This window comes from Argentina silus (genome assembly GCF_951799395.1).
Source record: "Argentina silus genome assembly, chromosome: 1".
In the NCBI taxonomy this organism is placed as follows: domain Eukaryota; kingdom Metazoa; phylum Chordata; class Actinopteri; order Argentiniformes; family Argentinidae; genus Argentina; species Argentina silus.
In genome coordinates, this window is record NC_139655.1 from 36,428,128 (window position 1) to 36,453,711 (window position 25,584).

At 42.3% G+C, this 25,584-nt stretch overlaps 2 protein-coding genes across 3 annotated transcripts; one reads left to right on the plus strand and one right to left on the minus strand.

Annotated features, from left to right (window-relative positions):
• The first annotated feature begins 171 nt into the window (after positions 1-171).
• On the plus strand, positions 172-4,458 carry nol7 (nucleolar protein 7). The gene is made up of 8 exons (XM_083666463.1): positions 172-364; positions 1,172-1,232; positions 1,760-1,815; positions 1,913-1,938; positions 2,117-2,216; positions 3,126-3,247; positions 4,126-4,203; positions 4,335-4,458. Exons 1-8 carry the CDS (start codon positions 180-182, stop codon positions 4,406-4,408), a joined length of 702 nt encoding a protein of 233 aa, XP_083522589.1. The 5' UTR covers positions 172-179; the 3' UTR covers positions 4,409-4,458.
• Positions 4,459-6,100: 1,642 nt separating this feature from the next.
• Positions 6,101-22,182, minus strand: ranbp9 (RAN binding protein 9). Of its 2 annotated transcripts, none has more exons than XM_083666445.1 (15): positions 22,159-22,182; positions 21,436-21,662; positions 19,170-19,281; positions 18,487-18,539; positions 17,431-17,598; positions 17,167-17,189; positions 13,907-14,091; positions 13,475-13,587; positions 12,305-12,413; positions 11,512-11,666; positions 10,922-11,069; positions 10,681-10,802; positions 10,072-10,223; positions 9,496-9,607; positions 6,101-8,537 (listed from the first exon to the last, which is right to left on the minus strand). In XM_083666445.1, the coding sequence occupies exons 2-15, from the start codon at positions 21,650-21,652 to the stop codon at positions 8,407-8,409; spliced, it is 1,800 nt and encodes a 599-aa protein (XP_083522571.1). In that variant the 5' UTR covers positions 21,653-21,662; positions 22,159-22,182; the 3' UTR covers positions 6,101-8,406. The 2 variants fall into 2 exon arrangements, with proteins under 2 accessions (XP_083522571.1, XP_083522570.1); XM_083666444.1 differs by lacking the exon at positions 22,159-22,182 and adding an exon at positions 21,978-22,101.
• Between the last annotated feature and the right edge of the window lie 3,402 nt (positions 22,183-25,584).

Sequence of the window (25,584 nt, forward strand, 5' to 3'; positions counted from 1 at the left end):
CAATTTCCTGTATGTGCAAATATACTTGGCCAAATAAAAGAATTCTGATTCTGATTCTGATTCAGATTCATCTCCTCCTGGCCACCAGGGGGCAGGCTTTGTAAATGTTGCATCCCAGCAGAGGACCATCGTCACCGGTAACAAACAGGAAATAATAACCCATAACATCACCATCCAAGATGGCGAAAAAGCAGCATGGGAAATCTTCATCGCCCTTAAAAAAATTAAAGTGTGAAAAAATGATGGACAATTGTCCTTCAGCGCTGGACTCCAGCGACGACGATGCCCCAGAGGAGTTGACATTTGAAGAGTCAAAAACTGCCGCTCTGCGGAGCATGAGAGAGGCGTTGGAGACGGCCAAAAGGTAGCTATGCAATTCTAACCTACTACAGTAGAGACGATAGAAACTTCTGTTGGTGTGTGTGTCTGGCTTGCTGCTACTACCTGGTTTCTGATACCACTGTCTGCAAGCTGTAGAACATTATGTGTGCCACAATTCAAACGACCACAACGAATCTTGAATGTTGAACCCATCGAATAACAAATGGTCATATCGATACAAGCAGATCTCACACCTGTACGTATGTGGCCGGGGGTCTGCCGCGGGGATTCACTTTACGTTATCCGATTGCGAGACCTCACTGTGAACCCAAAGTCCTCTACTTCCATACTACTTCCAATTTTCCCATCGCAACCTCTACAGTTTAAGTGCGCCATTTCAGACGGAATACCTACCTGGCGATGTGAGATCAGTAAAGTAGGATTGATGATGCGCTGCACACCTGCAAAACGAATTGGAGGTGGACGGGTTGTTTGAGAAGTGAGCTGCAAGAAGTGTGCGGGGATATATCGTCGTGTAGGTATTAGTTTTACATGGCGGATTACAGTTGTATATGGTATGTTAGAGGATTAAATCAAATCTAATTTTATTGGTCACGTACATCGCATACAGCCGTAATTGATTAGTTGTAGCTTGCTTCTGGTTACTTTGTGTTTTCAATCTTCCACTAGATCATTTGTTTATGGATGTTGTGTTTTCAAGATTCGATATGACAATTTGTTATTAGATGGGTTCAAGATTCGTTGTGGTAGTTTTGTTTTTGAATTGTTAAACAGAAAATGTTCCCTAGCTACTGAAACGGCTTTTTAATACCATTGCTATTGTTCACAGAGAAAAGGAGTTGCTGAAGGAGAAGAGAAGAAAGAGGCAGCAGCTGTTTCAAGAGCAGAAGGTATCACCACGAGAAGTCTTAAAGGAGAATACCAGCAAATTTGGAAAATGTGTCCATGCCGAGCCTCTCTGACTCAGTGGAGGACTGTCTGTCAATGTGCACACCTCTCTCACTCATGGAGAGCAGAGCTAGAAAGAAAAATAGAGCCACTCACCTATTTACACCCTCCCCTCCCTCACTGCAACGCTAGATAGAACTTTGTAGAATACAGCAAATAAAATGCAAGCTCACGTTTTCCCCCTCAAGTTGTAAATCGAGGGGGGAAAATGTGCGTTTGCATTAGCCGGGACCAGTTATACACCACCGCCACAAGGTACCTTCTGAATGGGACATGCCTAAAAATGCAGATTGTAACTTCCGGCCTTCAAACGCTGCCTTAAAAGACAGCATCCTTCCTGATTGAGACATGGCCACGGTGTTGAGTGTCTGAGTTAATTTCCTCCTGCATCACGGGAGAACTGTGTTGAGTTCATGTGGAAATGATACACTTTTGATAGCTAACGTTTTTTCTCCAATATTCCTCATAGAAAAGAAGACTCCTCCCTGCGGATATTCTAGAGGAGATTGACACTGCCCAGCCCAAGTCAGTCAACTGTATATCTCAGTATGAACCAGTCTTTAGACACTTATTGGTAGGAGGTGCATTGAAGTAACATTTTTTTGTATCCTCTCATCTCAAGGAAGAAGAAACTATCGAGAGATGAAGGTAGATCCATTGCATGTTTACTATTACTGATTACTGTTTTTCCCCAATAGGTCTTTCACTACTACCTATTTGCTTTCTGATTTACCCCTCAACAAAGGTTATAATGTTTCCATACTAACTATATTTCTCCCCCGTCAATGGCCCCCTTTTAAATGTATGTTTGTTTCTTCTATCCTAGATGGAAAAGAAAAGAATGAAGATGTTGGCTGTTCAGGGGATGGATCTGACGTGGAACAGGAGACAAAGGAAGAAAAGAAGAAAAAGGGAACTATTCGGAGGTAAAGATTCATAATCTCGATTTATAAGATTAGAGGCCATTTCTATCGGATAGCCTCTACTTTTTTGGTAGATTGAAGTGAGATGTGCCCAAGACTATCTTGGGCCGGATGTATCCTAGAAGGGTCCAGGTCATGAAAATTGCAATGATGCAAAGCATTCCTGTTGGACCAGTTGAGGTGACAGGACCTCCATGAGGCTGGTCTGCTCCATTCAAGGCTATAAGACATGTGCATCCGGGCAAGAAGTAGTGTACATGTGGAAAGACTATGGCACATGATCTGAATTGGGAATAGACCAGAGATGGTGAGCATGGCCTAGTCAGGAGTGGCCTAGTCAGGAGTGGCCTAGTCAGGAGTGTTGCCTCCCACAAGTTGCATATCTTCCCCCCTCATCTTCTCTAATTATTGGCTTCGGTGTCCTATAGACGGAATAATATAATATATGCATTTAGCTTATCCAAAGCGACTTGCATTGCAGTGAGTGCATACATTTTTCAGTATATATAATATATATCATATAATGAGTCGAACCCCCAACCTAAGCGTTGTTAGCGCCATGCTCTACCGACTGAGCCACAGAGGACCACGAAACAGGAGGGTCATGCACACGCAGGAAATCCGGCTATCGTTATTCCTCTGAGCCGATTCCTTCTTTTCATTCAGAACCCTGCCTACCCAAACTCGTGATTTGTCAGCAGAGTGTCCACATGTAGAAGGCTCTTTTCTGGGAAGATCAAACCCACAACCTAAGCGTTGTTAGCACCATGCTCTACCGACTAAGCCACAGAGGACCACAATAGGACTCAAATAGAGGTTATGGTTGAGATGAGTCCTATGGAAGGACTGTCCACATTTAAATGCGAACCTAGTAGAAAATGCTTGATGTAACTCACGACGCCTCTTTTTCAGTTTGAAGGGGAGCTACAGTGTGATGAGGGTGAAGGACCAACCGTCAGCCAACTCCCAGCAACTGGCCGCCAAAGATTTCATAGCTTCCAGACTGTACGGCCCAGGGAGTCGGAGAACGACAAGTAATAATGAAGGACCTTGAACACACACACACACACACACACCCACACCTCTTACATCATCAAGATGCAAAAACGTGTCCTCTCTACATGTGTCACCGACCATTCTGGAAACTAATTCCGCCATCCTCGGTTGTGTGGCAATAAAAGGATCATCTTGTCTAACACACACATCAGGTTCTTCACATTGTTGCATCTCACAACTGCCAGTGTTACCCTTGCGGTGGGGAATTTTGAGATGAAGTTTGCCTGCTGTTGCTCAATCCTGCTCCTGAGATTCAACTACAACAACAACAACCCTTACTCAGATTTGTACTCTTGTCATTGTGTTGGATGAGACTAGAATATAGAGTGTGTGTGTGTGTGTTGGGCATTTGAAATGTTTTTACTGTTCGAGGACTCGCATTATTATTTGAGTATTTGCATAAACATTTAAAGAAAAACACTGCAACTTTAACACTTTCACTTAGCTTTTGATTTATTTGTAGCCTAATAGAAGCTGCTAAACTGAATCAGAACAGACACTAGTTTGTGAGTCTACCTAGTCAGAAGCACAACCAACTTTAGAGTGACAGCTGACTTGTCTGGAGGCAGGAGCAGCGCATGTGTGATCTGTGTGTGCCGTAAATTGCCAGAAAAATGAGGGGGGCGGGGTCTTTTAATTTCACCACTGACTGAGCTTTGTGTCACAACAAATACATAGAGCAACCTAGTTTATCTACAATGCAAAAATAGTAGTTAAGCACGTTTAGAATTTACAATAGAATCAAGTTAACATCTGATTGTGTGAGTGTGCTATGTAGAACATGAACAAAAAGTAAGCATCAGAATGATCTGTTTTGGACAGTTATGAATTAAGCATTTTCATCTTCTCATTGCAGGCAATGAGTTTCTCTCTCTTGAAAACAAGAACGGCCACAAGAAAGGTGCAGCTGTCCAGTTTGTGAATAAGAAATGGGGTGAGTCTGATATCCTTTAGCTGAGCTTAGCTTTTCTCTACAACATTTATCGTATTTTTCTCAATTGTCATTCAGTTAAGATAATCGTTTGTTAAGCATTGCTTAACATGTAATGTAATCTGGTCTTACAGGCGCAGAAAAGAAAGCAAAAGCAGAGAAGTTAAAGATTCGTTGGATTCACACACAGAAGGTTTCCTCAAGCTGAATGAATGAATGGGGTGGACTCGAATCTGATAAATGGCTCTTTTCCCTCTGTCCATGTGTACTTCAATCATTACTTGTTCAACCTAGCCCTCTAATATACCGTGCCCTGTGTCAGTAATGGGACAGCGAAGCATTCTTTCCTCTTTTGGCTCTACGATACAAAAGTTTGAACAATTACTTACGCAGGGCACTGTATTTGATGGTGTATCCACCATATTGCTTACACCTGTGCGGACTTGGTAGATCTTAGTGTCTTAAAGGGCAGATGGAGGAGAAACCATTTCTGACTGAAAGAGGATGGAAATCTCCAACCCAGCCTCCTCCATTCATTGAACACTGGTCTAGAGGCAATAGGGGAAACGATCTTCAACTGAGACCAGCTTGGAGCACCGAATGGAGGTTTAACTGCATCTTGAATCACTCTTTGCCCCCATTTACATTTGATATTACATTGATACTTTTTTGTTATATAATAATAGTTCTTAAAAGTGCTAACATTTTTGAGAGCATGGAACTTTTCGTCGACTGCATTTCGTTGTCTCTGTACTTGTGCTCTGCACAATGACAATAAATCTAATCTAATCTTTTGAGGAAAAATGAAAATGCGTCCTGTGATCTGAACATGTCTGATCAGATCTGGACACACCTAGAATTAAAATGGGTCCTATATCTGTCTTCTGTGTCTGCTTTATGATCAGAATTTGACATTTAAATGTCTATTTACGTACGCTTGTAGTGATGTGCCTCATAGACATTCATACACATACATTTGGGCCCTGTCCAATGGGCAAATGGACTAAAGACACCTCCCAGGTGGTTTTGATCCGATCACATTGTGTCTTTTGCCCATTTACACCTGTCTTTTGATGTGACAATCAGATGGCATCTGGATACTGTGGGCAGGCACATTCAGGACATCTGGATACAGGATACATGTTCAGGCAAGATGTAAATGGGGTCCGATCCTTTATCAAGTACTGCCAAATTGCAAATATCACCTTACTGAATATTATACCATTATTATGAATGTCCCTTGCGATGAAATCGGGGAGGGGACTATGTATGGGTCTCTTCCTTTGTATGTCACTAACACCACTGGGACAATTTTGATAAAAACTTGGGTGAATGGTGCACCTTGCCGTAGAGATTGTTAAGAGTTTCAAGGTGACACCGATTCATCTTGTGATTGGTTGTTATTAAAAACGTAATAATAGGATGCAAAGAGGAGAGTGCATCCCAGACTGCACCATTTTCAATGAATCAAATAAGCACTACAAGGTCCGGTAACTTTCAAGCCTACCTCAAATCCACGGACTCCCTTCAAAGAAACGTTTTATTTTCTCCACCGATTCACAACGGGAGGGGCACGACATAATTTGTGGGGACAACATGTTTACTGTACACTTGCTTGTTTTTGAGACTCCACCAAGTAAAGTAAATTGGGCCAGATGACCATGTGTAAAACTGTTTCAGCATCGTCAAAGATGAGAGAAATCCGGTTTGTACGCCAATGGATGGTCAGATTTGAGTGGGTTATGTTTCTTTGTGCAAATGACATTGAGAAGAAGTGAGTTGATGCTGTGCTTGTCAGTTATGTCTTTTTAACCAGTCAGTCCAGGACCGCAACATCGAGACATGTACCGTTATTTGATATTGTCATGTAAATCATTTCACCCTCACACAATTGCACTTTTTTTTTCTTTTTAAATGGACACAGTCAGCAGTGGACAACTCATGGTTTGACACCTTCCTTTTACACCATGAATTGGCAAAAAAAAAGCTTGATCTCACCACCAATTACTACGGCATGCATAGGTTCTGACCTTACCCAAAGGAACAACAGATACAGACTAACAAGACTGGGATGTGACAGCTTGCATCCAACCAAAAAAAACAAGTACCTCAGACTTCAACCATGACTAGAAATATCAGTTAGAAACCCTGGACAACAAGAAATACCAGTGTATTAGCATTTACGTTTAGCCTTAGCATTCCGGTTTCTCTGCAGCAACAAGCACAAACACACAGGCTAAAACACAGTTGCGATGTCTTCCTAGGTATTTGGTTCTTTATTGTAAATGTGGAAGCCACAGTGCAGTTGACAATACTGTATTCAATGTTTTGTTGCTGTTTTCAGTACTAATAGGACAGAGGAATCTGGTAAACAAAAAGAAGAAAGGTCAAGTGTGCTCCCACTGGGGTGGATGTGGTTGAGAAGCAGGGGAGGCTGGTCGAGGTAGAAATCGGAGGACGAGCACCGTTCCTCATTACGTTCCATGCATCACAATGTGTCGGTCCTCTGATTTCTACCTCTACCAGCCTCCACTGTTGAGAAATCAAAAGCTAGCAACTCAAACTTCATACAGGCAGCCTAGGGGCTTTTCACACCTGAATGTCAATCCAAGACTTGCTTAATCCCGGGATGTAGTTCTACCAAAGGGCTATGCCCAAAGCTATGATTAGCTTGCTATTGACCAAGTTAGCATAATCGGCTATCACATGCCAGGCTAATTGTTAGCCCTGGGCTAGATCTAAACTAGGACCATACCACAGATGCTTAAAAAAACACCTCTGGTTATACTTTGTATGGTGGGATGGCTAACATTCATTAGAGGACTAGCTTGCTACCAGTTAAACACAGGGCTATAAATCTGCTAGCTTGTATAGGGTGAATCCAAGTCTGAAAAGCCCTTCATTACATTACACCACACAGAAACACATTCGATTTTAACTGAGTCAAAGGTTGGATCTTAGCATTCAAAACCGAGGAGAGAGGGCATTTGGCTCCTGAGTCATTTGTAGATAAGGGATAAGCAGACATTAATACATTACGAAAATAAAAATGTCATAACATTGCATCAAAATCTGCAGTGCAGTTAGGAACAGAGGTGGGGGGTACCGGAAAAGGTTAACTCATCCTACCAGCCACAGTGTAACTTACAACTTCAACAGTCTCTCTAAACTAACTACCACCACAAAGGATCAGTCCTCTTGGGGTACGAAGCTTTGAGGGTTTTTTTTCCTTTTCTTTTTTTTTCCTTTTTTTTTTTTTTAATATAATTTCCTTTATTTTGGTAGCTAAATATCTCACTCTATTGATATAATTCAATTTTTTTCTCATATAAATGTTAACATGTACACACGCTGACACTTGTCACTAGTAAGGATTGGTGGGATCGGGACCTTTATTATTTAGTGGAATTCACTCTTGCCGGCACTCAACAAATACACTGTGTATGCAAGTAAGAATAATAATAATAATAATAATAATAATAATAATTATAATTTGCACCATGCCTTGTAAACCAAGAAACAGAAACAGAGCCTAGCCACCCTCCCCCATCACCCCTCCCCCAAAATAAACTAGATTTAAAAACTGAATGAAAGAAAGGAGACAAAAGTCAGGACTGTAGATTTCCACTGGCTTCTTCCAAGTCTTGAGTCCACATGCGTCACGAGTCTCTGATTGGGTTGTGGTGAGTCGTCTTTCTCAACTGGTTAATGAGGAGCTGATATCTCAAGGTGGCGTGGGCTAGCGCACTCAGCCAACCCAGGTGTAAATAGGGCCACCATCATGGTTCCGTGGTTATATTGGCTTGTTGGCTATTCTGGTAGGTATGCTTGATCAGGGGTTAAAGGGGCCACCTTGAGGGTTGGCCACAGTGGATGGTCAACTGTTGTCATTGACCAGGGTTGTTGTGGTCACTGGTCAGGCTTTTCTGGTTCTTCAGACCAGGCTGGACCACCTTTGTACAATAGTTAAGGATGGGGATTATGCCCCCCCCCCCCTCCCTCCCTCCCCCCCCCACAAGAATGACCAGGTTCGAACAGATCAGAGTTGAGAATTTGTCTGGGATAAATTGGGATAATTCTCCCATTTATGTGGACAGCCATTCCTGGCTGTATGTGTCATGAGGCTAGCAAAGGTGGGGGGGCGGGATCCAGATGGGCGTTGATCACGTTGGGAGGGGGGGGGGGGGTGGGGCTACGTATGTCTGGCTAGTGCAGGTAATCGTCCACAGAGGCAAAGGCGCAGGAGCCACTGCCAGAGCGCGCCATGATGGACAGGCACTGCGCGGCCTGACCCACAGCCTGGGCCAGAGGGGGCTGCTTGGGTAGGTTATGAGTCTCTGAAGAGGAGAAATAAGAGCTACGTAAGGACAACCAAACACATTCATAGATAATGCAGACTACATTTCACCGTCACTGCATCAACATACACTGAAAGGAGAAAGACTTTGTTTAACTCCCCCTCATTTGACCAAATATTCAAAGAAAAACCTTGTTACCTGTCATCAAAGTAATAGTTCACCATATAGTAATTTCGACCTCCACAAATATTGGTTCTAATCGATTCATCATCCAGATACTTTTTACATCAATATTCATGATATTAAGCTTTCAGCAATTCCATGACTAGCATGTCAGGTACAGTAAGAATAAATTGGAGTAGTTTAATAGAGGTATTTCGCAAAGGCACACCTGCAAAAGAGACCGCAGTCTCAGTGTGGTAAATAAAAAAATAAATAAAAAAAGTATGAAATGTACTATAGCTACACTATTGAAGGTGAATGAAGGGTAAAATAAAAAGGTTCACAGTTCAAAACACTATGCTGTGTTTCAAGGATAATGCACGGTTTGGGGTTGAGAGTGCTTGTCACACCCGTTTGCACCAGCATAACCACATGCCAGCTATGAAACCACTGGAAGTTGCTGAACACATATGACAAAAACTAGAAAAATAAACAAATCAACAAGACCCTATACAGTGCCGAGGAGAAGTATGTGAACACCTTTCAAATTGTGTTACTTGGAGCCTGAAATGTAATTGCATTTAACTCCACATATTAAAAGTGAAACAAAAATGATAGAAAATGTATCGAAATAGTTACAAATTAAATCACCAAAATGTCCTGTGTGAATAGTAAGCACCCTACTAAATGACACTACCAAGTTAACCCACAATCATTGGATGGACTATGGACTCGCATATGTGTGCAAAAATACTGGTTGACATCATTTATTAATAAACAATAATCTCTCTGAAAGCTTCCTGTCTCTCATCATCGCTTGTGGGGCGTCACTTACCTAATATTGCACTGTTGAGTGTGGAGCAGACAGGTTCCCTCTGGATGGAGTCCAGCTGATAGCCCACTGGGCTGCTCCACGGGTCTGAGTAAGCCAGCAGGCTGAACGCATCCTACAGAGAGGAGGGGAGAGAGTTAAAACAGTTGAAACCTAGCAGTTCGGTAGTTTATTATGGGATCTGTATTGATGTGTAGTAGTATGAACACTGATAGTCGTAGTGTAGGAGCAATACTACGGTGTTTGACACAACAGTGACAGGGTGAAATAGGGTGATAATGGTACTGCATGTATAGACTTGGAAAGACAGTACCAGGTAGTATCACAAAGCACAAGTACAGCGCCCTGCGTAAGTAATGGGAAAGTGACCCGTTTTTTCTTTCTTTTGGCTCTATACTCCAAAAGCTTGGGTTTTAAATCAAACAACTACTATGAGGTTAAAGTAGAGATTTTAAGCATTTATGTTATGGCAACACTTGTTATACATAGTCCCCCCTAGGGCACCAAAAGTAAATCGGGTTTCGGTGTAGGTAGGAGGTGTGTGTGTGTGTGTGTGTGTGTGTGGGGGGGGGGTTGTACCTTGAGCATCTTCTTGTTGGCTGAGTTCTTGCCGCACTCACGGCGTAGATGCTCACTCATACTCTGGAGCTCCCGGCCAAAGTGGATCATCCTCTCGATGGCCGCCTGGCTCCCCCCGCACAGCTGCCGTTTGGACTGGGCCGACTCCACCTCTGGGCACAGGGAGCAAATCAGGTCAGCAACGGAGTGGATTCAATGTCCAGACTATCAAACGCAACACGAATATGTTGAGCGCATTATTTTTCAAGGTCTCTTCTAGCTTGTAACAAATGACAATATATGACTATTAAATGATAAATATATGACTCCTTGACGTTAGATACGTCTGCTACAGTACAAATAAAAAGCAATCCCTGAAAAGCAATTACTGAGAGACTAGCTACTTTTTGGCACCATTTCAGCCATAAAGTCTTCCTCATCATGACATTGCACAGCACTGCTAGAATGTGCGTGCGTGCGTGCACACACACACACACACACACGACTCACCCATGTCTGCTAGGGTTAGGGTGCACACAGACAGACAGAAGACTCACCCATGTCAGCTAGGGTTAGGGTGCACACACACACACACACACACACAGACAGACAGACAGACAGAAGACTCACCCATGTCTGCGTCACAGTCCTCAGGCTCTGCTCCGTGTTTGGCGCTGCCGTTGAGGAAGCCATTGGAGGAAGACTCGGTCACTCCGTTGGTGAAATGGTCCACCTCCATATCCACGTCATTACTGAGGGACAAACCGTACACAGACAGTGTTGGTGATATACCCCGCGGCCCGTGCTGTGTGTGCAGTGGCTAAGGTTGTGTTAAGTAGCCGGTGTCGGTTTGGGTTTGTGTTTCCAGTACCTGGTATTGGGTTGCTGGCTACGGGTGCCGTTGAGGGTGCTGAGCTCAGCAGGGGGGAGGGCAGGGCCTGGGGGGCAGGGCTTGTGACTGTGGGGGGAGGGCTGGGCCTTGGTGGACGTCACTCCGTTACAGCAGTTACTGTCAAACCCTGTGGAGAAACCAGAAGACACAAAGAGTGAGAGGAAAAACCGGTAATACTGGACATAGAAAAGGTAGAGTGACAAGACCTCAAAACAAACAACAACTGAAGATGGCTGCAGTACAGGCCTGGGAGAGCATCACCAGAGAAGATACCTGGCATCTGGTGGGGGTCAATGGGTCACAGGCTTCAGGCAGTTATTGCGTGCAAAGGATTGTCAACCAAATACTAAACATGACTGCTTAATTTGGACATTGTATTACATCGGTCCTTTAACCTCATAGTCATTGTTTGATTTCAAAGCCAAACTTTTGGAGTGTAGAGCCAAAAGAAGAAAAGGTGCTTCACTGTCCTGAGCGACTGAGTTCTTTAGGAGATGAGATCCTGGCTTCCGAGATTAGTCTAGCAAGAAAGTGGCTGTGTGTGTGTGTCTGTGTGTGTGGATATATACCTGTCAGGTAGGCCTGGGAGCCGCTAGCTTTGTGGCTGGGGCTGCTGAAGGGCCGGGGTGAGCCCGGGTAGCTGTCCTGGGACTTGGGGCTCCGCCCACCCAGGCATCGCACCTCACTGTCCGTGCCGTTCACCATCTCTATGAACTGTCTCACCCTGGGAGGGAGAGAGAGGGAGGGAGGGAGGGTAGGGAGAGAGAGAGAGAGAGAGAGAAGGCAGGGAGGGAGAGAGAGAGAGAGAGGGAGAGAGAGAAGGCGGGGAGGGAGAGAGAGAGAGAGAGAGAGGGAGGGAGGGAGGGAGGGAAGGCGGGGAGAGAGAGAGAGAGAGAGAGGGGGGGAGGGAGGGAGGGCAGGCGGGGAGAGAGAGAGAGAGAGAGAGAGAGACATGGAGGTGAGGCCACAGAAAGGGAGGACAGGAGATCGAGAATGTTGGGAGAGGTCGAGAAAAAGGTCGTTAAGAAAAAAACAAGACAGAGGCAAAAGAGAAGGAGGTGAAATGAAAATTGAGAAGGAAAGTAGAAGAATTAGATATAATTCTATTACTATATGTCGAAGAATTCCTGTATAGGGAGGTCCATAATCAAAAAGATGACACACACACACACACACCCCCACACACCCCCACACACACACACACACACACACACACACACACACACACACACACACACACACACACACACACACACACACACACACACACACACACACACACACACACACCCCTCCTGTCATCCTACTGTGTATAAAATGCAACCCACACACAGTTTAGTTGCCACCCATGACATGACTCACTTCAACATGAAAAGGAGGTCAGGATTCCTCTCCAGGAGGCTGGGGTACAGCTGCTGAGTGGTCTCTATGGCCTCCCCCATTCTTCCTGACAGCACCAGCTTCTGGATCTCTGCAAGTAGATGAATCATAAAATCGTACACAATCTGGGATCGGTACGTCCATTCCTGTACTTTTAAATTAATGATAAAGAATAAATTATGACATAAGTATAACTTATACATGCGTCATGAGCTTAGTTCCACTGCCTTACCCAATCAGAACACAAAATATAAGATTGGTTGTAAACAATGTCAATGTAAAAAAAACTGTACATCTTAAAAATATGGTTTAAAAAGGATCATTTTCATCTCATGGAGGGGGTGGTCAGTCCTTACAGTACATCCATAGCTCAGTCTAGGAATTTGAGAGTGGTTTACCAATAAAAGTGGCATGTGACTGCTTTGTTGTTGTTTGAATCCAAGATTGCCCCTTCAGAAGTTGGTTACAGTTGGTGTAGGAGCCCATGTTCATGTAGGTAGTTCAGATGCCAGTTTATTCAGAAAGTAATTTGCTAAAAATAATGTCGTCAAGCTAGGGAATAGATGGCTCCGGAACTGATAACATTGCTGCAATATTCTATTTTAAGACAATATGTAGATTTAGGCTTGTAATGAAGACAATGCTGTTGTGCTCTTCAGAATCCATGTAAAACTGCTAGCTGAAGCTATGCTAACACTCTAGGCTGCTGTGGAAAATGGAATGACAGCTTCACAGATGATGTCCCTACTGGTCACATACCTCATCTAAGGTATGTGATAGATTCAGGAATTATGGGTTTTGGGTGAACTATCCCTTTAAGGGAAAAAGGGTAGAGGAATTGGGACGCAAGGCTGGACTTATTTAAACATAAAGACCAACCTAGGTCAAATGCATAACCGTATGTCAAATACTTTGGGATGCATTCACTTGACAGAGTTTGTATACAGTTGAACCAACTGAATAGTCCAAAAAGTGAGAACTCCAAGCTAATTCAAGCACACCTCAAATACGTGGATATATCTGACTGAGGTCTAGGGCTGTAGTATACAAAACAAAGGTTGAGGCATTTTTTATTGTCAGATGACTCAACCCAAAGTTCCTCTCAGTCTCCCTTGCACTCTCTCTATAATAGAAAATAAACAGACAACTTACTCTGTCTGTTTTTGATGGAAGCCAGCTCCTCATGCACGGCCTGGTCTGTGGATTTGGCAAAGGCTTCAGCTGTGGCACAGTAGCTGTGGTGGACCAAGTAGGAAGCCACCATTCTGTGGAGAAGAGAGAAGAGGCTCACTAGGGACCGTGACATTCAGTGACAACGTTCCCCTATGAATTATGTTGTCAAAACGTCAATGAAACTACATTTCCTCCACTTTGCTATAACAGGCTAAACTAACACCCTAAGACCGATACTTACAGGCGTAAGCAGAAAGAGTATTCTCTTAACCATATTTCACAAGTAGTAACGGAATGCCCCTCTCCCAATCTCTACCAAATAGATATAAATCCAACCTGCAACTCACAATCAAATTGTAGGAGCTCATCCTATTCCAACTAAGGGGAGAAGTACTAGTTTGGAGGACTTACTTCTGGATCATTGACTGCCACTCTCCCTCCCGCTCCCCGATCGGGAACCTGTCGATCTGGGCCTGGATCTTGGTCCTCCACTCACGCATGTAGTCCTCGATGTCGAACACGAACGGGTGCTGGCCGAAGTTGGCGTCCACGACCTCCCCCGGAGTCTGCAGCCCCACCGTGGGGTACAGGTTGGGCTAGGCGTAGCAGAAAGAGTGTTCTCTTAACAATATTTCACAAGGAGTAACTTTCAGGGAACAGACTTGGAAATGCATCTCTACCGAGACCCCATTTACACCTCGCATTCAAATGTGTCCTGTATCCAGATGTTGTCCACGTTCTGATTGTATCCACATAAAAAGACAGGTGTAAACGGAAAAGACACGTTACGATTGGATCTGTAAAAGCGCACATTGTGGCTTTATCGTGGACCAGTGTAAATCTGGACACAGGGATCCAGTTTCTGTTTCCCCCCCCCCCCCCCCCATCAGACACAATGCAGACACCGTAGTCAGATATCGGACGCATGTTAATGCAAGGTGTAAATGGGATATACAACAGGCTTGGTTATCAGGAGCAGAAACAGGGTAGAAGGACAACAGCAAACATGGAAATCAATATATTTCCGCGATAAAAATGTTCAGGGAGCAGATCTGGACATGGGTGTGTGTGTGTGTGGTGGAAACCTAGTGATAAGATGGTAGGTTTGACAACACTATCGACAAAATACCACAAGGATGTTTCACTAGCCATGATGGCCATGGGGCAGAGCTGAGATCACGTTCACCTGGGAACCGATTTATTGGAGAGTATGTGTTAGAAACTTGATACCGCACGTCCTCTCTTCCACTCGCATGCTTCTCAAAAAGCATCGGAGGCTCATTGATCTTCTCCTCCGATGCGTTTTAAGCAGGAAGCAAGCGGAGGACGGAGGAGAGGACGTGAGGAATCGAGTTTCTAACAATTAAGAAAGGCCCTGCGTCTTCCTTGGACTACAGTATGACATATCTTTACTAGTAAAATTGGATCAGGTTCATCTCAGTTCCATTCATTTCAAATGCCATCGCTCTTTCCAAGTCCAAAGCAATATTTAACAGAAAATAGTGGGATACTACTTTTCAGATATAAAGACAGAGAAAAAGATAGACAGAAAGAGCACTACGCCTATGTAAATACCTCTATTTGCAAATAATACATTAGAACAGTCCCTCATCCACTTGTGTAGTCCAATAATATGTAAATCCAAAGCAATAACTGAATTATTATGCAACAGCACATTAACACAAAGGTGTCATTTGTGTAATGACCACGCAAACAGAAAGGCAACTTAATATGAAGTGTGACCCATCTTCCCACAACCCTCGGTCCGGTCTAAAGTGGCACGGTGACCAGTAGAAAACATGCCGTTGAGGATTTCTAGTCGGCGGAGGGATTTCTCAAGGCCCTGTTTTTCACGGCCCGATAAAGAGAGAAAGGTCAGCTCCGGTGAGGTGACGCAGAACTCCTAGAAACATGAATGCTGGCTCGCTGCCAGCCCTGTTTATCTGCTCAATGGATTATTGTTTTGTTCAAGTCTCTTATTATCCCCAAAACAAGCGGCTATTCTGCCGGTAGGGACAACAGTCCAACCGTGGCTTTCACATTACAGTGCAGTAATAACGTGCAGCATTTGGGTTAAATGCAGGGTAAATAAATGACCTGTCACACATACAGGGGTGTCACGGTATGAGATTTTGACGGTATGATAACCTTCATGGCTCTAGTGCCTGCGGTTTTGTTATTATTATTTTTGATTACGCTTTTACACTAGTTTAAAAAAAAAAGCCTACTGTAACATCTAAAATCATTTCAAATAATAATAGAAATAATAATGAATTATCAATAAAGTGTGGACTGGAAGAACAGCATTTTAATTGCATAGTGCATTTATGAACAGTGCTTTGTTCTGAAAGATAAAAACACACAAAATAATCAACGAAATATGCAATTTTAATGCACATATTTCTTTTAGCTGAGTTGATTGGTTGAGTTGAGGAGAGGCTCTTTGGACACTGGAGCACTTTCCTTTTGTAAACACCTGTAACAGCCATTTCCTACAATCTAGAGCCTTGAATCCTAAAAGGTAGCCATATACATCACCAAAGGTACAGGGGATTCCCTAGGCCTACAGTTCAGCTATAAAATAACTGTGCCTCTTTGAGCTGTCATTGTGAATCTTCAGACAGTCACAAATAGGCTTATCGGTCTGTCAAACCATAGCCATGAAGTCTGTTGACTATTCAGAGTAAAGGATGGCATCAGGAGAGAAAAGTAATCTCAGGGTTTTAGGTTCCAGCAGGATTGGTAAGAGATAGGAAAATAGCATAGGCTGCTGAGCAGGCCTGACAGGCCTGTCCTAGAGTCTATTTTGATAATAGGAGCAACTCATAATGCAACCTAATAACAGAACCAAAAGTGCCTAAACCCCTAACTCCTGTCTCCATGAAAATTCCACACTTTGGTTCTGTTATTAGGTTGCATTACGTGTGGCGCCTATTCTAAAAAAAAACGCTAAAATATTTCCCCGGCTTCTCTGTGTTGTCCTATATAAAAGCTGCCCATTTTACAGATAAAAGCTTCATTTAAACAGTCGAGAGAGTGTGTGATGACTACAACAAACAGTGAGAGACTGGATATAGATATTTATAAAACACGAGTTGGTCCGAGTTATATCTTGATATTTAAAGAATTCCATCTCCTCACTTTTTCTGTTCTTCGTGAGCTCATCTGCTACTCTACCGCAAGCTGTAGTTCGCTTTAGGGCATAATGTGGGGGCATTATGTTTGTATTGTTGTGTACTACACTTTCACGTTCTGATCAAACCGTTTATGAAGTTCAAAAAGTAGCTGGTAAAGAGTTTGTAGCCGACTTCTTGGCTCCTTGCTTGTGGAACACACTGGCACTAGTTGTGGCAGTACATTAAGCAGAAACACCGGTGAACCAGTAACTGTACATTCTCCCGGTATGATAACCTTAGAGTTTGACACCTCGGTTTACCATACAACTGGTGAACCGTGACATCCCTCGTCACATGTGTGCATACTGTATGATATATAATATGCATGTGAACACACCTTATTATGAATACCCATAAAAAAAACATCCAACAGCTGGTAATGAAATCACACAAAGCAACAAACCAAATGTGGTCCCCCCTAAAGCTAAAACAATCATAATTAAAAATACTGAAAATGTTTTAACTTCAAAAGAGAATGTTGGAAATAACACTTACCGGCAGATCTGTGAAGGCTATTCCTAGAAGATAAGAGAGAATACAGAGAACAAAATCAACACATTTCCTAAGGCATTCAAAGAACAATTTATCTTTTATCTGATATTCTCCTCTGTAACAGGGTGGGTAAGTTTAGAATCGTGGAATCACGATTATTAAGCCTCTCAGATAATACTGTATACTGTTAATACTGTATACTGATAATACTGTAATACTGTGATGTATGCCATGTCCTGCTATCATGTCAAACCATGTGTTCGGTACCTAAGCTGTGGCCGTTCTTTGTGTAGAAGCAGGTATTGTTAATGAGGTTGACGCAGCAGCCAATCACGTCGCCCGTTGTAAATGTCGGGCCGTAGGGCTGTCCTGTGCCGGAGGAGCAGAATGAGTGGCCGTCGTCTCCATGGTAACCATACGAGTGTTTGTCCCAACCTGACGAAAAATACATTACATGCGAACGTATCAGAAATATCGACCCAGAACATGCAACAAACATATCAATCCCGAGTCAGATATTAAAACATACCTTTTGAATAATCTTCCTGATCTAAGCCCTGATCTAGAAACATTGTTATGTGTTTGATAGAAGCTCACACTGCATTTGGATGAGTTCTCACAAGGTTTGAGGGAACAACACTTCTCTGTATTGGTATTAACAGTGTTCTGCTCACACTTATAAGCCATTTGCTAAGACCTCTCATTGATTTACTGGATCATGAATAGCTACTGGCTGTAATCTCGCAATTGTTCTTTCCATTTTAGGTCTCAATTCACACCGTTCTGTGTCGAGGTGTAGCATTAGCCATGACCACACAATTTCCTATATAAGCTACACAAACTAAAATGTCTGTTGTCTAGTATTCCAATTAGCAATTAGCAATTAGCCAGATTGGGCACCGCTCTGGGGTGTTATCTTCGCACACTGAAACGCTGAGGCTCTTGGGTGGGCCCGCCCAGCGTCCTGTGACTGGTTGAATAGTGTCAGAGACACCCTGGGCTGCCAGATAACCCCCACAGAATGCTTGCTAACATGTGACCTGTCCCAACAGTGTCATCTCAGGCCAGAGAATGAGCTTGCTTCTTTAGGCACTCCCCGACGAGACAACACACACAACAAATACACTCAGAGACAGACAACACGTCCACATAGAGAGAGAGGTGGTTGTCCATTCTCTCTCTCACACACACACACACACACCTTCCAATCAATATATACAGAAAACAACAATACACATTCTGCAAAAAAGGCACACAAAGGTATTACAGATACATTGTTGAGTCTCTCTCACACACACACACACACACACACACACATCTTACCAGGGAGTCTGTTCATGTTGACACCTTGAGCTGAGAGACCAATACCCATGTACCTAATAGAAAAACAGAGAGAGCAGGCCTCAGATCCTCTAGGAGCAGAACAACAGTGACTATCCAAATAGCATTCCACAAATCAACTACAACATTACAGATATCCTGTGTATACTGTAGGTCAAAATCTCAACAGTTCAGAGATGTGATCAGCGCAACAATGACAATCAGGAGAACACAAGATATCGGTTGAAGGATTAACTCCATTCCATTGATGCATCAACAGAGGTTAATGTCTGAACATTAGTTGGAGAGTCAAGTGGGTTGGGTGCCGACCTGGTCCAAATACATACGTGAAATACTTGAAATATTTGTATGTGTGCTTGTCTGAGCTTGGAGTTCAAGCCTTCGGGACTATTCCATTGGCTTGTACCAGGCAAACTAAATTGAAAAAATTGTTTAACCTTTATTTAAACAGGTTAGTCTTGTTGAGTTAATATCTTTTTCAAGAGACCTGTTTCAACAGCAGCAGGGGGAACAAAGTATCAGACAAAACAGCTTACATACGCAACATGGAACAAACTATGGACACACATACAGTACAACAGTTCCGTATAGAAACACAAACGTCATCACTAAAACGCAGGTATGTGTAAGTGACAGTGTCTTACTCTGTGTCTCCACCTACTTACCCGTCTCTGCCTTTACTGATGATCTTGACCTCAAAGTAATAGACCCCGCATGCCGCTGGGATGGGGTGAGTGGCCCGTACTGATGCAGCATCTTTAGGGGTCTTCCCATGACCTTTGGGCGAAAGCAGGAGGATAGAAAGAGGGGCACAAACACAAATGGTAGGTGACGTGAGACAGGCCTAACAAAAACCATGGTTTTCCCCAGAGTAAGAAAAAGCAAATTGCTTTGCATATGTTGAGTGTTGTGTGGCTCCTGCCAGTGAACTGTAGAGTTGTGTTCCACATGTGTACTTCAAGTGTGGACTCTGCCTTTTTAGTATTCCTTTTAAGTAGAGAGGAAGGAACAGAGAGTGAGAGAAGTGTGTGTCAGTGGGATTCTATCCCGCACAAACACAGGTATACTGTAGTCCCATGGCAGCGGCAAGAACCTGCGCCACATGCACTTTTTATAGGCCTAAATTCTAATCTATAATCTGCAAAAATCTGGAATCAAGAGAATTTAAGATTCCCTAGCCTCTGTACTGAAATAGTATTGTATTCTATAAAGTGAGGGGTCTCCATTTTACATCTTGCTTATGTTGCAAAATGGCTGCCATGCAATGAGTGTACACCCCAGTTGGATGTGCCAACATTGGTGGTGGATGAAGAGTTTTGTCTCAGTGTTTTGAGCTCTGATATATATAAAAGCATTCATCATGACAGTAAAAACTGGACGAAAACGAATTGTCTTTATTTAAAATGTATGTGATCTAACTTGTCTAAAATGGCAGCATATATTCGGAAGACACATTTTGTTATCCAGGTAATTCTCCCAGGCTGTGCCCTTGACGTCTCTAGTCAAAATAGCTCATGCCAACATATCTTGTCCCTTACCCCTTTATGGCACTCCTATTATAAACACATTCTAGCTTGCTGAGTGTTATTGTAATTCAACAAGGACCCTAACACTTTCTCATTCCAATCATCTGATAATATCTAGGCTACAGTTGATGATAGGGAACATGTGCCAACAAGACAATTCATTTAAAAGCTTGAATAAATTAAAAACACCACATTGTGGCGATGAGGTCATGCTAATATCATTAAGCCGTGATCCAATAAATCATGCTGGTGGATTGACAGAAAACAGGAATACAATGAAGAAAATGCCACAGTGTGTGTCAGCCTCTAGTGACCTGTATTTGTTAGCTAAGAGTGTTTGTTTTAAGTTTGCATCAGCCACAGATGGAGCATCTGCGTAGCCACAGCAGGAGGCGTTTAGAATGTTCTAGGAAGACACTTATGGTTCTAGGCAACATCGAGTACACCCTGCAACACTCCTAGTTAGGCCAACATTTAAAAAAAAAAATACCCTGCGAAATGACCAAACTGAGTTACACTACAAATGGTAGCTTCCTAATATGCCGTGCTATTATGATACTGTTGGTTGGTTCAGGTACTGGGCCTACTTGTCACTCAAGATGGGATTTCTATGACTCAACCTGGCAGTTCGACCTAAACAGCCACCATTTATGGCTACAAAAATCATGGCATTTGCCACAATATGATCTCGCATGTTGAAATGGGTAGCTAATGTTGTTCGCGATCCCTTCTAAATGGTATGGAGCTAAGTAAGCTCCACACTTCTTTTGTCAACGAACTTGACATCTGAATTGATTTGCTCAGTTAGTTAGCCAACTGTAGCCACTTCCAACTAGTACTAAACCACTAAAAGATGGCCATCTACCGAAGTTAACCCTGGTCTATTTGAAGACAGCTTTCCAAGGTGGCTTAAAACCAGTTGTGGTGACATGTATATTTCCGGACTTTGGCGATTTTAGCTAGCTAGCTATCTAGCTAGCTAGCTAACTACCTACCCATACATATTAGTAGCTACAGTTAATCGCCAAAGCTTTGATATTAACGCTGGCTAGTAGATCTTCACTATTATTAGGAAACTGCCATGCTTGATGCGACTTTGCAGGTAGCGATTTCTTAGCTAAACTGGCAAGCTAGCTAGCTAGCTAGCTAGTGACGTGAGGGATAGTTATTTGGCTGGGGATACTCCTCGCCAGCTGGTTTGCAAGATGTCTTCTTGTTGATGAACATTAGCAAGCTAGCTAGCCAGCTAGCCTACTTTGTTTTTAGCCAGCTGGCTAGCTAGCTGTTTTGCAAGAGGGAGACAACTAGATTAGCTGCTACTAGCTTGATGATGCGAATCAAGGTAGCTAGCATCAGCTAGCAAAGTGCTAAGTTACATTTTTTTTTTTAATCTTTCATGTCATACCTTTATAGTGAACTCGGAGATTGTTCTGAGAGAGTCCTATGTAACTGAACTTGTCCTTCGGGCTCCAGGATCGAGGAAGCGGGGTCTCATTTTCATTAACTGCTGGATAGAGCCGTCGGAGTCGCTGGTTGAGCTCCTTTTCCTGCTCGTTCAGAGCCGAGTCTCCATGAACAACAACCGACATAAGAAACCCACAGCCCGATGACTGTCCAGACATGGCTATCAACCTGTTTTGTTTTAGGCAAAATAGCTTGTCAGCCACAACGACAATCAACGGCAGCGAACCAATTAGTAATATAATCAGCTGTCAAGTATGTTGACAGCTAGCTGGCTGATGATGGTAGCCACAAACAAGAAGTCGCTAGCTAGCCTAGCTAGCTAAAGACTAGCCAACTGAACTATGTTGTGCAAGCGTATTGCTAAAATGGCTTGGTAGCTGACATTAGCTGACACATATAACGCTGGGTAACCACAAATCGAACGAACAAAAAAACAAATCTAGCTAGATCATTTTGGGGAAAAAAAGTTAAAATTGACGTTACAAGATAGAAGAGTGATCTCAGCCAGATATGATAAAAAGCTACTTGCTAGACATCGACATGGTATCAGTTCGGGTAACCTCGATCTTTTGTTTGTTGTCTGTGCGTAATCCACCGATCTGATTGGTTTAGAGGTCCGGTCACACTTCCTTGAGCAGCATAAAGTACATGCTCAGACACAAACCTGTCGATGCGTCTATCCTCACAAAGCCTGGCACACTCACACATATCCTTGTATTTTCTCAGACACGTACTGACCGTGTGAGCACGACATCATTCTAGAAAATATGATTTCATATGAGAGATAGTGAATACGTTTGTTTGGGGTGTTTTTTTTTTTTTTGGAGGGGGGCGGGGGGCTAAATTGCTATTTTAATCTGCGAATAAATCGCATTTTCTAGAAACACGCCGGTCTACATGTTCATGTTTTTTTTTTACTTGGGATTCAAATCAAAAAGCACGTCCGCAACAATTTTCTCCTCGTGTAGGTGAATGGGTTAATCATGTCACTGCTTATTCCTCAGCAACAGGCCTATATGCAGTGTTGGAAGCTACTGTGGAAATGTATTGAACTAGGAAAGAAGTTGAACTACACTAAAGTTACCCTTGAGAGAAATATAGTTTGTCCAACTAAAGCTACTTTGAAAAAGTAGTTCACTGCCTCGAAACTACTTCATCCAACACGCAACAGTCAGTTACTGAGAGATAACCAGTCCATGTGACAGAAAGCGTGTGACTGAAATGCTCTGAAATCATTGGGAGGGAAATGGTGAGATGGAACAAAGTGGGGAGACTGGAGGCACTGAGGGAAGAAACAGTAGGGAAATTAAAGTTCAAAGGATGGTATAATAGTTTAATTAAATATGTTCTCTTTTGGAAAAGTAAGTAGCTTACTACACCTCTACATGGCAAAGAAGGGTAGTATTAACAGTACTAGGATTGGAATTTACTATACCACCAAGCTACTGCAAAATGCAGTTAAACTGATAGTTTAACTACATGTAGTGGAACTACTCCCCAACACTGCCCATATGACATGATTTCATAACCTCATCATCAGTGTTATAATCAGCAACATCAGGCCCATTTGAAGTTAACTTGATTGTACCACCACTATCTACCTGCCTACCAATGAAAATTGTGTTGTTAGGTCATAGGACAACATTTAATCAGCTCAATACAACAACCCATTTTTTGCCTCAGGGGCAATTTAAAAATGCTTGAAAATACAACAGACCAAGTGGGCTAAATTTAAAATTGGGAGAATTTGATTCCTGCTTTATCCCCAACCCTAGCTGATTTTAAGGGACTAGATAGGTGTGAAAACCCTGCTAAGGCGCAACCTTTTCTCTCTCAGGCTGAGAAACTTATACATGCTTTTATTACTAGCAGTCTTGGTTATTGTAATGCTCTACTGTCTGGTCTACCAAAGAAAGCCATCGGTTGACTGCAAACCATACAGAAGGCAGCAGCACGACTCCTGACCCAGACCAGACAGAGAGCACACACTAATTACACCAGTTTTAAAGTCTCTGCATTGGTTGCCTGTTAGTTTTAGAACTGATTTTGAGATTATTTTATTGTTTTATAAATCACTTCATGGTCATGCACCCCAATACATGACAGACAGGTTTTTTAATAAGGAATGTCCCTCATAGATCCTTCAGGCACGGAGAGCCAGCTTTTAGTTTTTACGTCCCAGCCTCTGGAACAGCCTCCAAGAGAACCTGAGTGGGAAACTGTGGCCATTTTTAAAATACATCTTTTATAGCCTTGATTTTACTTATGGGTGCTTATATTTGAGTCTTGTCGTCATTTATTTGAGCTCATCCTTCTTAATTACATTTAAGCTTTTATTATCTACCATGTATTAGTCTCTATAGACTTCATTTATTCTCTGCTTTTACTGTTTGAACTCCCATGGCTGTTACACTTGTATCCTCTTATACATTGTCTGATTGTCTTTTTATCTGCTCTCTCCATTTTTATACATCTTTCTCTGAAGCACATTAAATTGCATCAGTGTATGGAATGTGCTACATTAATAATGTTTGATTTGATTTGAAATAAAGAATAGCCATTTACCGCCTTATTACTTCCACCTATCCTGTGATATGAGATATATGAGGGCAAACATCCAGGGCCAGGAAGGAAGGGAGTGAGTGTTTGGTTTGGAATGGAGCCTTGTTCTCTCACACCACCATGTGGGAATGTTCATTGCATCATAGAAAAGGAATCAGAAGTGATGTTATATTCTCTGTGGACATGAAATAAGTGATTCCCTGTGATAACGTTATCCCTCACAACAAGTCCAGCTACAGTTTAGTTATTTTGCTCAAAATGGAGGAGCTGTTTCCATGAAAATGATTGTGCATTGAATATAGCTGTGTGAGACTTGCAGCTGCATTATGGCACTACACACACAATTCTTGACTATGAATAGTGAGTTTAACATACAATGTATCTTATAAGATTATTTTGATTATCGCTATGGTATAACAGTTACTATCAAATGAAATTGAATCAGACAGTTTTTTACCACATTGAAAACAATGCTGTTGGATCTAAGCATTTTGTCTGTGTATCAAAAGAAGCAACAATGATATAAAATGTAATGAGTTTAATGAAGGGATACATGTATCTGGCAAAGCAATGGAGGATGACCAATAAATGTGTTGTTATTTCTCAGATATTTGCACATTAGGTCCAGATTTTACATTGCAACACTAAATCAAGACACTGGCAACATAGCAGCAACATACTGTAAGATGACAATGACTGTAAAAAAAAAAAAAGGGTTTGTACATTGATAAAACAAATTAAACTGTTTGATTGTTCACTCAAGCCCTTGCAAAAAAAAAAAAAAGTCATTAATTGTATCTCAGTCTTTGAATATACTTTAGTTTTTCAAGATGTTATGTTGTGTTTGATATTCCAGGACAGTTTATTGTGTTATGCCATAAAACATAGTCCATAGTGACTTTCCCTCAGCAACTGATTGGTCATCTATTCCTTGGATCCTACATTATGTACAAATCATAAAAAAATGAAGCTTGGGAATATAATGGACATAACATTAGCTGTGCTATTTGAGAAAATGTGCTGATGTATCTCCTAGCTGCGGGTTGGCTGTCTTTAGCGATTACAAAACTATTCAGAAAAGATATCTGAATAAATGAATCTATCTTTGTTAGTAATCCACCTCTCCATCGTACATCTGTCCTTTAATTTGAGCATAGATCTCATTAAGATATAACTGAGATGAAAACAGAGCACAAAATGTTTTTATAAGTCTTCAAAGGGGCAATCTGTAATTGATATACATTTTCCCACTTTGAAATCAATATATACAACCATTGATTCTTGAGGAATATAACATGAAATATCGTATGATCTTAGATCAACTGTCTTACCCCATCAGAACCCACAATATAAGCTTGTTTTATGCCATTGTTGGCAAACAATGCAATTGTAAAAAAACTAGCTTCAAAACATGGTTAAAACTATCATTTTGATCTCATGGATGGTCAGTCCTTGCATCCATAGCTCTATGGAAATTGAGAGTGGTTACATTTCTCCAGCTCCATCCCTCTGTTTACCAAAGAAGTGG